Source organism: Oncorhynchus keta, chromosome 21, assembly GCF_023373465.1.
Source record: "Oncorhynchus keta strain PuntledgeMale-10-30-2019 chromosome 21, Oket_V2, whole genome shotgun sequence".
Lineage (NCBI taxonomy): Eukaryota > Metazoa > Chordata > Actinopteri > Salmoniformes > Salmonidae > Oncorhynchus > Oncorhynchus keta.
Genome location: NC_068441.1, coordinates 33,734,710 through 33,750,488, shown reverse-complemented (window position 1 = coordinate 33,750,488; position 15,779 = coordinate 33,734,710). Strand labels below are relative to the sequence as shown.

Here is a 15,779-nt window from a genome sequence, read left to right as displayed (position 1 = left end):
GTGCGTGCAACATCTCACCTCTCTCTCCAAGCATAAGTCGTATTTTATGGCAACCTTAAGAAACGGCTCAGCGAATTCGGGTGTCTTTCGTTTTGAATCAGATAACGGATTAACTTCATTGAACAAAACACACATTTATTGTGTAACATGAAGTCCTGTGAGTGCCATCTGATGAAGATCATCAAAGGTTCGTGATTCATTAAATCGCTATTTCTGGAAAATGGCTTTATGGTTTTCTGTGACTAGGTGCTGACCTAACATCATTGTTTGGTGTGCTTTCGCTGTAAAGCCTATTTGAAATTGGACACTGTGGCTGGATTTACAAGACGTTTATCTTTAAAATGGTGTAAAATACTTGCTAGCATCCCACAAATCCCAGATAGGTTTTAAAACTAATTTTTCAACCACTCCACAAATTGCTTGTTAACAAACTATAGTTTTGGCAAGTCGGTTAGGACATCTACTTTTTTTTCCAACAATTGTTTACAGACAGATTATTTCACTTACCACAATTCCAGTGGGTCAGAAGTTTACATACGCTAAGTTGACTGTGCCTTTAAACAGCCATACAAGCTAGAACCGCCACTGTTTGTGGGAATTATTAATCTGCAGGGGCAGTAGATTATGTTTACAGTATGTCATTCCTAATAGTAATTATACATTGGCGATCTATGCTCTGAGTAATGGTAATAAACCTACCACTGTCACTTACTACATATTTACATGTAGCCTATTACACCCCAATTTAATTGATTTGTGAATACAGTACGCCTACACACACTGTAACAAAACATCAACAACAACAGAGGTCAATAATGGATATTCGTTCTAAGTCAACGGGTTTACCCCGTTTCACGCGACCCACCGAAAGGCAGGCGCCAAAGAACAGATTCAGCACCATGGCCAGCTCCTCTCTTTACGCCTGCGCGACTTCGTTCAACAATTCTAGAGCTCAACTGGCAGGAAGAGGCCATAGCTTGCGTTTTTCATTGAAAGAGACACTTTCACTCATTCGCGCCCCTCCTCCCTTTCTCTCCCACCTCCTCGCACATCCGTGGCAGTGACTGGCGAGTCTCCGTGCAGCAAGATATTTCCGTGCTGTGTCTGTGTGCGTGCAACATCTCAGCTCTCTCTCCAAGCATAAGTCGTATTTTATGGCAACCTTAAGAAAAGGCTCAGCGAATTCGGGTGTCTTTCGTTTTGAATCAGATAACGGTTTAATTTCAGTTTATTGTTCGAATTCGTATCAATTTCACAATTTCTGCAAATAGGAGTTCTGCCAGGCTACATCCTCTCTAGGCAGCGATATGTTGGATCCGTCATCCAGCGAGGAGGAATCGGATGGTGGGATGGTCGAGGAGGAACACCATCACAAGGAGGCATCTGCACCCCAGAGCGGAGCCCGCATCTCTCCAAGCCGGACGAGCGAGAGCTCCGGCGGGCTTGCGCCCAGCAGCAGCAGTCGCAGTAGCGCTCGCCCGACCAGCCCGAGCCCGTCTGCTGCCAGCGAACAGGAGAAGGTGGAAGAGGCCAATTTGCAGAAGGAGGAAGAGGAGCGCAAAAAGAAGCTGCAACTATATGTATTTGTGATGCGGTGCATCGCCTACCCTTTCAATGCAAAACAGCCCACGGATATGGCTAGGCGACAACAGAAGGTGAGCCATACACGGTGGCGGGGACGTAAATCACCACATGTCAACGAATAGCCTCCTTTTCACATCAATGATTAGATAGATGCTGTCATACAGGGCCGGATAAAAGCTACATTAATAATAAACCTACCATCCCACAAACCCTCACGCAATATATCATCATATCTAATTGATAGGCTATACCTTGCAAACATTAGCCTTTTCCTCCAACACTGTTTATATGAATGTAGAATGTAGCTGAATTCAGCCATGCATAATGCGAGGATATGAAGCACAGGCAGCTATGATGTGGGTACGTAGGCAACCATCATGCAGATGGATGTTGCAGAGAAAAAAACACGGTTCTACACACACAGTAATCATTCGCAGGGCCTGGCAAACCGTCCATTCCGCGCACCGTGTCATTTATAAATGTATATTGCGGAAGGGAATATGTTGAATATAACCTAAATAAAGCAGTGTCGTTGCAGTTGAAGACATCACCATTTGACTAGATTTCATTTGAGGTCTAGAGCTGTGTGCCGTGCTATTCCTGTTGTAGGATAAAATGTTTGTCTTTTTGCGCCATCACTTGACCCCTCGATTCATTTTCCCAAGGTGACTTATTGCAAGACCCAAGTCCTGACAAGATTGAGGACATTTGGAAGGGCTGCACATGTTCCTTTTAGCGGGGAGACTGCAGGCAGTCTATACCATAATACATATTTATTAATAGAAATTAAATTAATTAGTCAATCAATATTTGATTGGGTCACGTGATCCACATACCATCGAACCATACTATTTAGATAGGGTCAAGTATGGTTTATTTAAACCCTTACCCTGTTTGGTGAATATGCATACATTCAGCCTATAATATGCCACCCATATTTCGTCCCAATATAAACCACGGGTGTAAAACATATGGCCTAAATATATATATATATATTTTTTCGGGGGGCGAACTTAATATAGCCTACTGTAAAAGGACTAATACCAAATCGAAACTGTGTAGGAATGATAATTGATCTACATTTATACTGTTTCCACGACTGTTTCCGGCTCACTGATAATCACCAAAATTAAAGCTAGACCTTTCAGGGAATATCGAAAATTCCAAAAACTATGGATAGAGGACTATCTTTCACAAGTTTTGACTACGAGGAAATACATATAGGGTAACCAATTTTCAGTGTGGCCTTCCGGCCCTACTTGAAGACCGAATGCGGCCACGGGGCAAAATCAGTTTGACACCCCTAATATAAACTGTCCCTATAGGCGACCGTGTAGGCTAGATATAGCTGATGGCTGGTGGCCACTTATCAACCGTCGCGGGATGCTGCCCAATCGACGCAACATGTCCATAAGATACCGATAAAAATATAATAATAATAATAATAATATAATATATGCCATTTAGCAGACGCTTTTATCCAAAGCGACTTACAGTCATGTGTGCAGTCATGTGTGCATACATTCTATAACCCTAATGGTTAACGGAATATCAGTTTCTTCAATACCAAATCGCTAAATTTAGTCATAAGTATGTTTTGGACGAGTGTCTATCCATTGTTCCTATGATCAAAAACAAAACTGTTGATCCATGTTGATTTGCTATATAATAATATCAGTAAAATCAGTCGGCATGCCACATAAGGCCGTTTGTGTTGGTTTGCTATGTAATAATATCAGTAAAATCAGTCGGCATGCCACATAAGGCCGTTTGTGTTGATTTGCTATATAATAATATCAGTAAAATCAGTCGGCATGCCACATAAGGCCGTTTGTGTTGGTTTGCTATATAATAATATCAGTAAAATCAGTCGGCATGCCACATAAGGCCGTTTGTGTTGGTTTGCTATATAATAATATCAGTAAAATCAGTCGGCATGCCACATAAGGCCGTTTGTGTTGGTTTGCTATATAATAATATCAGTAAAATCAGTCGGCATGCCACATAAGGCCGTTTGTGTTGGTTTGCTATGTAATAATATCAGTCAAATCAGTCGGCATGCCACATAAGGCCGTTTGTGTTGGTTTGCTATATAATAATATCAGTAAAATCAGTCGGCATGCCACATAAGGCCGTTTGTGTTGGTTTGCTATATAATAATATCAGTAAAATCAGTCGGCATGCCACATAAGGCCGTTTGTGTTTTGTTTTGCTATATAATAATATCAGTCAAATCAATCGGCATGCCACATAAGGCCGTTTGTGTTGGTTTGCTATATAATAATATCAGTTAATAACATAATGTTATTATGATCCCACAGGCTCACTATTTGATGTCCATATTATCATCTTTTTAATTGCAAAGTACAATGGCAGGCTACAGTGTAAAATGGCATCTCTATCCCTATACACTCTTATAAAAAGCTGCTATCTAGATCTTTTCAGTTACATTTTCGTAATTTAGCAGATGCTCTTATCCAGAGCAACTTACAGGAGCAATTAGGGTTAAGTGCCTTGCTCAAGGGCACGTGAACATATATTTCACCTAGTCAGCTCAGGGATTCAAACCAGCAACCTTCCAGTTACTGGCCCAACACTTTTAACTGCTAGGCTACCTGCCAGTCTCCACAGAGTGTTCTACATAGAACCGTAAAGGGTTCTTCCTGGAACCAAAAAGGGTTATTTTATGCGGACAGACAAATAACCCTTTTGGAACCTCTTTTTCTAAGAGTGTATAGCGCACCCTATGAGGCCTGGTCAAAAGTAGTGCACTTCCACTGCACTATAATGGAAATACATGTAGGTTGCCATTCGGGAAGAAGCCTCACTTAATTTCTGTTCATTAAATGGCAGACGAACGTTTGTTCTTCATATCTGTGATGACTCATGGGAGTCAGCATGGGTACAGCGCTGTACTGTAGGCCTACCCACTGATGGGATAAAGGGCAGTGTATTTAGCACATTTACATATTATTATCCCCCATCAGAGGAGGCTGATGGCGCCAGAGGAGATGGCTGCTGTTTTACAGGCTCCGAACCAATTCTGCTATTTTGTGTTTTTTTCTCGTTGTTTGTAACTTATTTTGTACTTAATGTTTCTGACCAAAAAGCGCTTCTGCATACAGCTATCACTCACTTTCTTTATTAACGAGTCGGACGCAAAGGATTTACTGCAGATACCGGACCAGGCCCAAATCCTTGTCATCTGCATGAAGAAAATAAGCCGATACAGGGGACGCAGGTGTGAGAATTAGTTGGCGAGTGAGTAACCCTCCGTCCTATCAGCCAACGTGCAATCAATGGAAAATAAACTGGATGAGCTGTCCTACCAACCAAACTGTAATATCTTATGTTTCACTGAGTTGTTGCTGAACAACGACATGAATAATATACAGTTGGCTGTATTTTACAGACCTTTACTCTATAGACAGAGACACGTACAAAGCTCTCCCTCGCCCTCGTTTTGACATATCTGACCATAATTCTATCCTCCTGATTCCTGTTTACACACAAAAACTAAAGCAGGAAGTACCAGTGACTCACTCAATACGGATGTGGTCAGATGATGCAGATGCTAAGCTACAGGACTGTTTTGCTAGCACAGACTGGAATATGTTCCGGGATTCATCCGATGTCATTGGGGAGTATACCACATCAGTCACTGGCTTCATCAATAAGTGCATCGATGACATCGTCCCCACAGTGACCTTACGTACAGACCCCAACCAGAAGCCATTGATTGCAGGAAACATCCGCACTGATCTAAAGGGTAAAGCTGCCGCTTTCAAAGAGCGGTACCCAGACACTTATAAGAAATCCTGCTATGCACTCCGACAAACTATCAAACAGGCAAAGCATCAATACAGGACTAAGATTAAATCCTACTACACAGGCTCCGATGCTCATTGAATGTGGCAGGACTTGCAAACTATTACGGACTACAGAGGGAAGCCCAGGCGTGAGCTGCCCAGTGACATAAGCCTACCAGACGAGCTAAATTACTTCTATACGCACTTCGAGGAAAGCAACACTGAAGCTTGAGCACACCAGCTTTTCCTGACAACTGTGTGATCACGCCGGCTGTAGCAGATGTGAGCCGAAGACCTTTAAACAGGTCAACAAGGCCGCAAGGCCAGACGAATTACCAGGACGTGTACTCCGAGCAAGCACTGACCAACCGGCAAGTGTCTTCACAGACATTTTCAATCTGTCCCTGAGTCTGTAATACCTTCATGTTTCAAGCACACCAACATAGTCCCTGTGCCCAAGAACACCAAGGTAACCTGTGTGAATGACTGCTGACCCGTAGCACTCACGACTGTAGCCATGAAGTGCTTTGAAAGGCTGGTCATGGTTCACATCAACATATTCATCCCAGAAACCCTAGTCCCACTCCAATTTGCATACCGCCCCAACAGGTCTAGAGATTACGTAATCTCTATTGCACTTCACACTGCCCTTTCCCACCTGGACAAAAGGAACACCTACATGAGAATGCTGTTTATTGACTACAGCTCCGGGTTCGACACCATAGTTCCCTCAAAGCTCATCACTAAGCTAATGACCCTGGGACTAAACACCTACATCTGCATCTCGATCCTTGTCTGCTTGATGGTCCACCCCCAGGGCTGAGCATGCCCCCATTCTCATCGACGGTGCTATAGTGGAGCAGGTTGAGAGCTTCAAGTTCCTTGGTGTCCACATCATCAACAAACTATCATGGTCCAAACACACCAAGACAGTTGTGAAGAGGGCACTACAATGCCTATTCCCCCTCAGGAGACTGAAAATATTTGGCATGGGTCCTCGGATCCTCAAAAAGTTCTACAGCTGCAACATTGAGAGCATCCTGGTTGCAAGACTGCCTGATACGGCAATTGTGCAGCCTCTGACCGCAAGGCACTACAGAGGGTAGTGCATATGGCCCAGTACATCACTGGGTCTTAGCTGCCTGCCATCCAGGATCTCTACACCAGGTGGTGTCAAGGAAGCCACAGTTCCAATGGAGTGTGTGTATAGACTGATAGGAAGCCACAGTTCCAATGGAGTGTGTGTATAGATTGATAGGAAGCCACAGTTCCAATGGAGTGTGTGTATAGATTGATAGGAAGCCACAGTTCCAATGGAGTGTGTGTATAGATTGATAGGAAGCCACAGTTCCAATGGAGTGTGTGTATAGATTGATAGGAAGCCACAGTTCCAATGGAGTGTGTGTATAGATTGATAGGAAGCCACAGTTCCAATGGAGTGTGTGTATAGATTGATAGGAAGCCACAGTTCCAATGGAGTGTGTGTATAGATTGATAGGAAGCCACAGTTCCAATGGAGTGTGTGTATAGATTGATAGGAAGCCACAATTCCAATGGAGTGTGTGTATAGATTGAATGGAAGCCACATACAGTAGTCTTCTGCAATCCTTTAGTGGAGATGCTGCGTTCAGCGCCATATCATGCTGTAGGCTACATCCCGAGTGTGCAGGTATATACTGAATAAAGTTGTGCATTTGTACATTTTAAGAGGTCAAGAACAGTATAGCAAACAATTTGTCTCTATGAAAGAGGTTGCAAACTGAGCAGAGGGGTTTAGATATGTGCATCATTGCCCTACTGATATACATATTGAAATTAAGGTTGAAATCAGATAATATTGTAAGTCATTAATGTTAGGTCTCAACTTCTGGACGGGGAAATGAAAAGCCAGACAGACACATTTACCAGTCATTACCATATTACCTACCTTTGCTTTGAGCCCCACAGTGGAACCACACATTGGAACGCAGCATCCCAAATGGCATCATATTCCCTATATATACCACCCCTATTATTGCGCCCTATGGGCCCTAGTGCACTATATTGGGACACTCTGACCCAGTCTACTCAGGACCGTGAGTCATTAATGTCACTACCAACTGGGACCATTAGCTAAAAGATGAAGTCATTAGGCTACCCCAAACGTCATTACAGATCTATTGTTGTGACTGAGTTTGGGACTTCATGGGGAGAAACTTTTCTATCAGTTTTGACACATTCATTCAACATCATCAAATACATTTTTTGGGGTTGAAAGGATGTTGAAACAATGTTGATTCAACCAGTTTTTGCACATTGGGAAAGGCCTCAAATTACAGGTACTTGCCAAGACCTACAGTGGAACTTAAATAGATATTTCCTTTAAAAAAAGAAACATTGATCACTGATCAATCAAATATATTTAAAGCTATAATGTTATCATTTATAAAGTAGTCATCATCCATTTACATATGATTTATTCCTAAAAACAAATATGGTTGTATAGTCATGACATTGCCATGAGAACATACTTTGTAATTGTTGTTATATAAGTTTTCCAATTGGAAGCCCATTCATAATCAAACCAATGGCTCACGTAAGAAGTTCTTCCTAATTGCCCGATGGTGGACACATCTAGAAACAATATACAGCCTATAGTTTTTTCCTATAGTTCCAGATTAGTCACCAGAATACGATGAAAGGGTTTGTGTAATGAAAGGACTTGAAAGCCCTTCTGTGTGGCTGTGTAGCGGAGGAGAGGAGAAGAGCAGCCAGGGTGCAGCATTATAATCCGTTATTAGGACTTGGGGCTGGCACACCAACAGAACATAGTGACTTGGGCTATCAGTGTGAAACAGGCCTTGGTACGTTAAGAAAGAAAGAAATACAGACAGACAGACAGACAGACAGACAGACAGACAGACAGACGAGGCAGCAGAGGCAGAGGAAAAGGAGTTGGGCTGTTTTTCCTTGAAGTGCAGCGCAGCGACCCTGTGAAAGACACAACACAATGGGGCAATTACTGACTGTCACTTCCTTTTGAGGCCCGTGAAAAATGATTTCTTCAGTCTGAAAGCTCTCTCTCAGCTAAACGGAGAAAGGGCATATTGTGAACATTGCAGCTTTGCTGTGCTGCCATTGGGTCTATTCTTAAACGCCAAACATATTTGAGTCAGTGTGTGTGCATATAGGCTCATGTACTTGTGTACATATTCGGTGTATGTGAATTTGTGTACACAGATTTGTATTCATATGTGACATTACAATGCCTCTACTGGAGTTTGTTTGGGTATTAGGGATGTCAGTGGATTACTCACACCATATTCTACCTACCTCCCTCTATCCATGATTAATCTGAGAAACACCAATTCCCTGCACTATATTCAAACCGCAATCTCTGACTGACCCTTCATGAAATAAGCAATCCCCCTAACTGCTGGGTCCACCGCCACATCACTGCTCTCCTGCTTCTCATCTGCGCCTCCTCTGCTGCCTGGGAACAGGAAACAGGAGCAGGGAGCTACGCAGCGCAGGCCTGATGAATTCATTATGAACACGATTGAGATGCAAATCAGTGGCGAATTGAGAGGTTGATGAAGTTAGCATTCTTGTAATCTAGTAGTCGTGCTTCTGCAATGCACTTCACTCCTCCGATCCTCTGCTTGTCGTTTGGTCCTCAAGGGCTTTTTAATGACGCTGGTGAAGAGGTGCCAACGTGGCTCTTTCAGGAAATAGTATGGAAATGATCATGTCTATTGTTTGTATTTTGTCCATTTACTTTGGATGACATTTGGGGTGGCAGGTAGCCTAGTGGTTAGAGCATTGGGCCAGAAACTGAAAGGTTACTAGATCGAATCCCCAAGGCAGTCAACCCACTGTTCCTAGGCTGTCATTGTAAATAAGAATTTGTTCTTAACTGATTTGCTTAATTAAACAAAGGTTAAAATACATATTGTGGGACAGAGTGTGCAGGTTTTTATCCATGTCTGTCCGAGGTTTTGTTTTACGTGTTTGAAGTGGAAACGAGATGAAAGAAGCAAAAGAAAGACTACACCCTACACACTCAGTACTAATACACCTATGGGCTCCGGTCAAAAGTAGTGCACTAAATAGGGAATTTGGGACACAGATGTTTAGCGCAGAGAGAGCCTGATGGAAGGTTAGGATTTGGAGGATAAATGCTGTGTTAATATAACAAGATAAGTGAAGTGGATTGGCCCAACTCATTAGCCACATGAAAGCCAGGGTCCGACCGTGGTGATATGCAGGCCAGCAACACAAATCCTCAAGGAGAGTAGGACTGGCATCCCAAATGGTATACTATGCACTATATATTGTGGTACAAAACTTCTGACTTGAGCCCTATAGGCCATGGTCAAAAGTACTGCACTATGTAGGGAATAGCGGGAAATTTGGGATGCAATTTGATTTGATTTGTCTGGAGTAGTCTGTCTAAATCTTGATCTGACGCACCCAGCCCGAGTCGAGAGCTCCGCAGTCCACTCCGACAACAAAGTAGCATCATGAAGTAGAAGAATGTCTCACCTACATTTTAAAAGAACCCTATTGGTCCTGGCCAAAAATCTAGTCAAAAGTAGTGCATTACATACAGAATATTGTGCCATTGGGTCTTCCTAGCAACAACTCCAGGTCTCATGGCTTGACATCCTGTAAAGAGATGGTTTCCAAGAATGACAGGATAGGCCAGTCCTTTAAACAACCTAGTGGTGAGATTAGGTAGCTGCAAGGGCTACAAGATTCTGGTAACTTTCCCAAAAATTTGCTCCTGATTTTGTAAAGGTTCCAACCAGGATTTCTAGCAGACCTGGGAAGTTTGGAAAAGTAGACATATTTCAAGCCTAGCTTCCGATACTGTATTGGTCACTTGGACTGCATTATTTAGGTTTGATGGGTAGAGGCCTTCAGTTGGCTTACTGATAGTCAAAATTGTCCTGCCATTAGTCTCCCTTATTACAGTGCATTCGGAAAGGATTCAGACCCCTTGACTTTTTCCACATTGTTACGTTAAAGCATTCTAAAATGTATTAAATCGTTTTTCCCCCCTCATCAATCTACACACAATACCCCATAATGACAAAGCAAAAACAGGTTTTTAGAAAGTTTTGCAAATGTATTAAATAAAACATTTACATAAGCATTCATTCCCTTTACTCAGGACTTTGTTGGAGACCTTTGGTAGCAATTACAGCCTCGAGTCTTGGTTATGACGCTACAAGCTTGGCACACCTTTATTTGGGGAGTTTCTCCCATTCTTCTCTGCAGATCCTCTCAAGCTCTGTCAGGTTGGATGGGGAGCGTTGCTGCACAGCTACTGTACTTTCAGGTCTCTCCAGAGATGTCCGGGGTCAGGCTGTGCCACTCATGGACTTTCAGAGACTTGTCCCGAAGCCCTTCCTGCATTGCCCCAGTCTGAGGTCCTGCGCGCCCCTGCCACTGAAAAACATCCCCACAGCATGATGCTGCCCCCACCATGCTTAGGGATGGTGTCAGGTTTCCTACAGATGTGATACTTGGCATTCAGGCCAAAGAGTTCAATCTTGGTTTCATCAGACCAGAGAATCCTGTTTCTCATGGTTTGAGTCCTTTAGGTGCCTTTTGGCAAACTCCATGCGGGCTGTCATGTGCCTTTTACTGAGGAGTGGCTTCCGTCTGGCCACTCTACCATAAAGGCCTGATTGGTAGAGTGCTGCAGAGATGGTTGCCCTTCTGGAAGGTTCTCATCTCCACAGAGGAACTTTTGGGTTCTTGGTCACCTCCCTGACCAAGGCCCATCTCCCCCGATTGCTCAGTTTGGCCGCGCGGGTCGGTCTAGGAAGAGTCTTGGTTTTTCCAAAGTTCTTCTATTTAAGAATGATGGAGGCCACTGTGTTCTTAGGAACGTTCAATGCTGAAGAAATTGTTTCGTACCCTTCTTCAGAGCTGGGCCTCGACACAATCCTGTCTGGAGCTCTATGGACAATTCCTTCGACCTCATGGCTTAATTTTTTGCTCTGGCATGCGCGGTCAACTCTGGGACCTTATATAGACAGGTGTGTGCTTTTCCAAATCATGTCCAATCAATTGAATTTACTACAGGTGAACAATCAAGTTGTAGAACCAGCTCAAGGATGATCAATGGAAACAGGATGCACATGAGCTCAATTTCGAATCTCATAGCAAAGGGTCTGAATGCTTATGTAAATCAGGTATTTCTTTTTTTTATATTTCATGAATTTGCAAAAATGTCTAAAAACCAGTTTTAGCGTTTGTCATTATGAGGTATTTATTGAATCCATTTTAGAATAAGGCTGTAACATAACAAAATGTGAAAAAGTCAAGGAGTCTGAACACTTTCTGAATGCACTGTACATAGTAAGATGCTGGAAGAACGTGACAGGAAAGAATGAAATCCTATAAAACCATAACAGGGTGTAATATAAATAAAAAAGAAAGATAAAATTCCCGGTTCTGGGTGATAGTAGCATGATACCACAATGGACCTTCAAGTTCCTGTCGTGAGATTAACCAGAAACTGAATCCTGGTCATGCCACAGTTGGACAGCAGCTAATGATTACACAGCTGGGAATACTCTTTGTGTGATCAGATGATGAAGGATTATTGATTCATTAATTGATTAAGACACCAAGCTGAAAAGGAACAGAGCACATACCACATACCAGATCCAATCCATAAACCCCTCTCCAGGAACATATGAACTGTGGTTGGGTGATTCAGCTCTTACAAGGTAAACATCACAGGCCTGCAAGATGATAGTGAAGGACCAGTAACATTGAATAAGGGATGGTCATTCCATGACTGTATGAATAAAACACGTAAAATCCCAAATCTGTAAACACAGGCACCCTTATAGATATCATCCTAACCAACTTGCCCTCCAAATACACCTCTGCTGTTTTCAACCAAGATCTCAGCGATCACTGCCTCATTGCTTGCATCCGTAATGGGTCTGCGGTCAAACGACCACCCCTCATCACTGTCAAACGTTCCCTAAAACACTTCAGCGAGCAGGCCTTTCTAATCGACCTGGCCCGGGTATCCTGGAAGGATATTGACCTCATCCCATCAGTAGAGGATGCCTGGTTATTCTTTGAAAGTGCCTTCCTCACCATCTTCAATAATCATGCCCTATTAAAAAAAAATGTAGAACCAGGAACAGATATAGCCCTTGGTTCACTCTAGACCTGACTGCCCTTGACCAGAACAAAAACATCCTGTGGCAGACTGCATTCGCATCAAATTGCCCCTGTGATATGCAACTTTTCAGGGAAGGTAGGAACCAATATACACACGCAGTTAGGAAAGCTAAGGTTAGCCTTTTCAAACAGATATAAGCTTCCTGTAGCACAAAAAAAAATCTGGGACCACTGTAAAGAGCATGGAGAATAAGAGCACCTCCTTCCAACTGCCCAGGCTAGGAAACACTGTCACCACCAATAAATCCGCGATAATTGAGAATTTCAAGAATAATTTTTCTACGGCTGGCTATGCTTTCCACCTGGCTACCCCTACCCCGGTCAACTGCCCTGTACCCCCCACAGCAACTCGCCCAAGCCTCCCCATTTCTCCTTCACCCAAATCCAGATAGCTGATGTTCTGAAAGAGCTGCAAAATCTGGACCCCTACAAATCAGCCGGGTTTGACAATCTGGACCCTCTCTTTCTAAAATTATCTGCCGAAAATGTTGAAACCCCTATTGCTAGTCTGTTCAACGTCTGAGATCCCCAAAGATTGGAAAAGCTGCCGCGGTCATCTCTAGACCCAAACTGCTACAGACCTATATCTATCCTACCCTGCCTTTCTAAGGTATTTGAAAGCCAAGTCAACAAACAGATCACCGACCATTTCGAATCCCACCTACCTTCTACGCTATGGAATCTGGCTTCCGAGCTGGTCATGGGTGCACCTCAGCCACGCTCAAGGTCCTACTGAGACCTTACTGTGCAGCTGTATTCATGGACATGGCCAAGGCTTTTGACTCTGTCAATCACCACATTCTTTTCCGCAGACTCAACAGCCTTAGTTTCTCAAATGACTGCCTCGCCTGGTTCACCAACTACTTCTCAGATAGAGTTCAGTGTGTCAAATCGGAGGGCCTGTTGTCCGGACCTCTGGCAGTCTCTATGGGGATGCCACAGGGTTCAATTCTTGGGCCGACTCTCTTCTCTGTATACATCGATGATGTTGCTCTTGCTGCTGGTGATTCTCTGATCCACCTCTAAGCAAACGACACCATTCTTTATACTTCTTGCCCTTCTTTGGACACTGTGCTAACTGACCTCCAGACGAGCTTCAATGCCATACAACTCTCCTTCCATGGCATCCAACTGCTCTTAAATGCAAGTAAAACTAAATGCATGCTCTTCAACCGATCTCTGCCCACACCTGTCTGCCCGCCCGTCCAGCATCACTACTCTGGAAGGTTCTGACCTAGAATATGTGGACATCTACAAATACCTAGGTGTCTGTTTAGACTGTAAACTCTCCTTTCAGACCCACATTAAGCATCTCCAATCCAAAATTAAATCTAGATTCTGCTTCCTATTTCGCAAACAAAGCATTCTTCACTCATGCTGCCTAACATACACTCTTAAAACTGACTATCCTACCGATCTTCGACTTTGGCAATGTCATTTATAAAATAGCCATCAGTACTCTACTCAACAAATTGGATGCAGTCTATCACAGTGCCATCTGTTTTGTTGCCAAAGCCCCATATACTACCCACTACTGCGACCGGTACCCTCCCGTTGGCTGGCCCTCACTTCATACTCGTCGCCAAACCCACTGGCTCCAGGTCATCTACAAGTCTTTGCTTGGTAAAGCCCCGCCTTATCTCAGTTCATTAGTCACCATAGCAGGACCCTCCCGCAGCACGAACTCCGGCAGGTATAATTCACTGGTCACCCCCAAAGCCAATTCCTCATTTGGCCGCCTTTACTTCCAGTTCTCTGCTGCCAATGACTGGGACAAAATGCAAAAATTCCTGAAGCTGGAGACTCTTATCTCCCTCACTAACTTCAAGCACAGCTCACTAACTTCAGAGCAGCTCACAGATCACTGCACCTGTTCATAGCCCATCTGTAAATAGCCCATCCAACTACCTCATCCCCATACTGTATTTATTGATTTATTTTTGCTCCTTTGCACCCCAGTATCTCTACTTAGGCATTCATCTTCTGCACATCTATCACTCCAGTGTTTAATCACTGTATCGTAATTACCTCGCCACTATGACCTATTTTATTGCCTTACCTCCATTATCTTACCTTATTTGCACACACTGCATATATACTTTTTTTCTACTGTATTATTGACTGTATGTTTGTTTATTCCATGTGTAACTCTGTGTTGTTGTATTTGTCAAACTGCTTTGCTTTATCTTGGCCAGGTTGCAGTTGTAAATGAGAACGTGTTCTCAACTAGCCTACCTGGTTAAATAAAGGTGAAATATATATATATATATATATATTTTATGAAACAAATGCATTAGCATGTCTATGTTTAGCCATGACAGACAATACAAAATGCATTGTGGACCACTCAAGTACAGTTTTGAGACACTAAAAACATAGTCAAACATGGTACGGTACTACTTCCTTAGCCATCATCTATAATACATTACATTATCTATAATTAAGCAATAAGGCCCGAAGAGGTGTGGTTTAAATGGCCAATATACCATGGCTTAGGACCGTTCTTATGCACAACACAGCCCTTAGCCAAAAGCCCCCGAGATGCCTTATTGCTATTATAAACTGCTTACCAATGTAATTAGAGCAGTACAAATAAATGTTTTGTCATACCTGTGGTATACAGTCTGATATACCATGGCTCTCAGCCAATCAGAATTCAGGGCTTGAGCCACCCAGTTTATAATACATTACATTATCTATACATTATTGGTATCAGTATAGAATGTAATTTATACAAAAAATAAATACATAAGTACAATATATAAATGATGTGTGTGTCTGCATGTCTGCATTGATATTAGCTATGATGTGCCATGGTTCCTCTGCTCCTGCTGCTCTCAGCTGTTTTATAACAGGCCTAAATCTGGCAGCCATTAGTCATGACAATAGGGTAACTGTACCTTGTTAATTAGTAGTAAACCTGTGCTCTTTTTATGTGGTTCCACTGAGCCCATTAAACTTTGTACACTAATACCTCCTATCTAACAGACAGCTCAATTAGTGCTAAGAGTAATGGGAACCCACCCACACCTACAGTTTGGGTTTACCCCTACTAGAATACAGACGTTAGAGAGTAACACTGGACTGGCTCAGGCTGCGTTTACACAGGCAGTCCAATTGGTTAAAAGATCAGAATTGAGCTGCCTGTGTAAACGCAGCCTCAGTGAGCTGGAAAGGAAAGCACAAACAAAA

The 15,779-nt window shown here is 43.0% G+C and overlaps 1 protein-coding gene across 10 annotated transcripts in view; it reads left to right on the top strand.

Annotated features, from left to right (window-relative positions):
- The first annotated feature begins 1,017 nt into the window (after positions 1-1,017).
- Positions 1,018-15,779, top strand: part of LOC118376045 (calcium-dependent secretion activator 1-like) — a 226,190-nt gene continuing 211,428 nt past the window's right edge. For 3 of the 10 annotated variants that reach the window (XM_052473735.1, XM_052473734.1, XM_052473733.1), the window contains exon 1: positions 1,019-1,655. In XM_052473735.1, coding sequence (XP_052329695.1) covers positions 1,308-1,655 — 348 coding nt within the window. In that variant the 5' untranslated portion in view covers positions 1,019-1,307. Of the gene's footprint in view, positions 1,656-15,779 lie in introns of all 10 variants that reach the window. The other 7 variants (XM_052473731.1, XM_052473730.1, XM_052473728.1 and 4 more) reach the window with 4 other exon arrangements.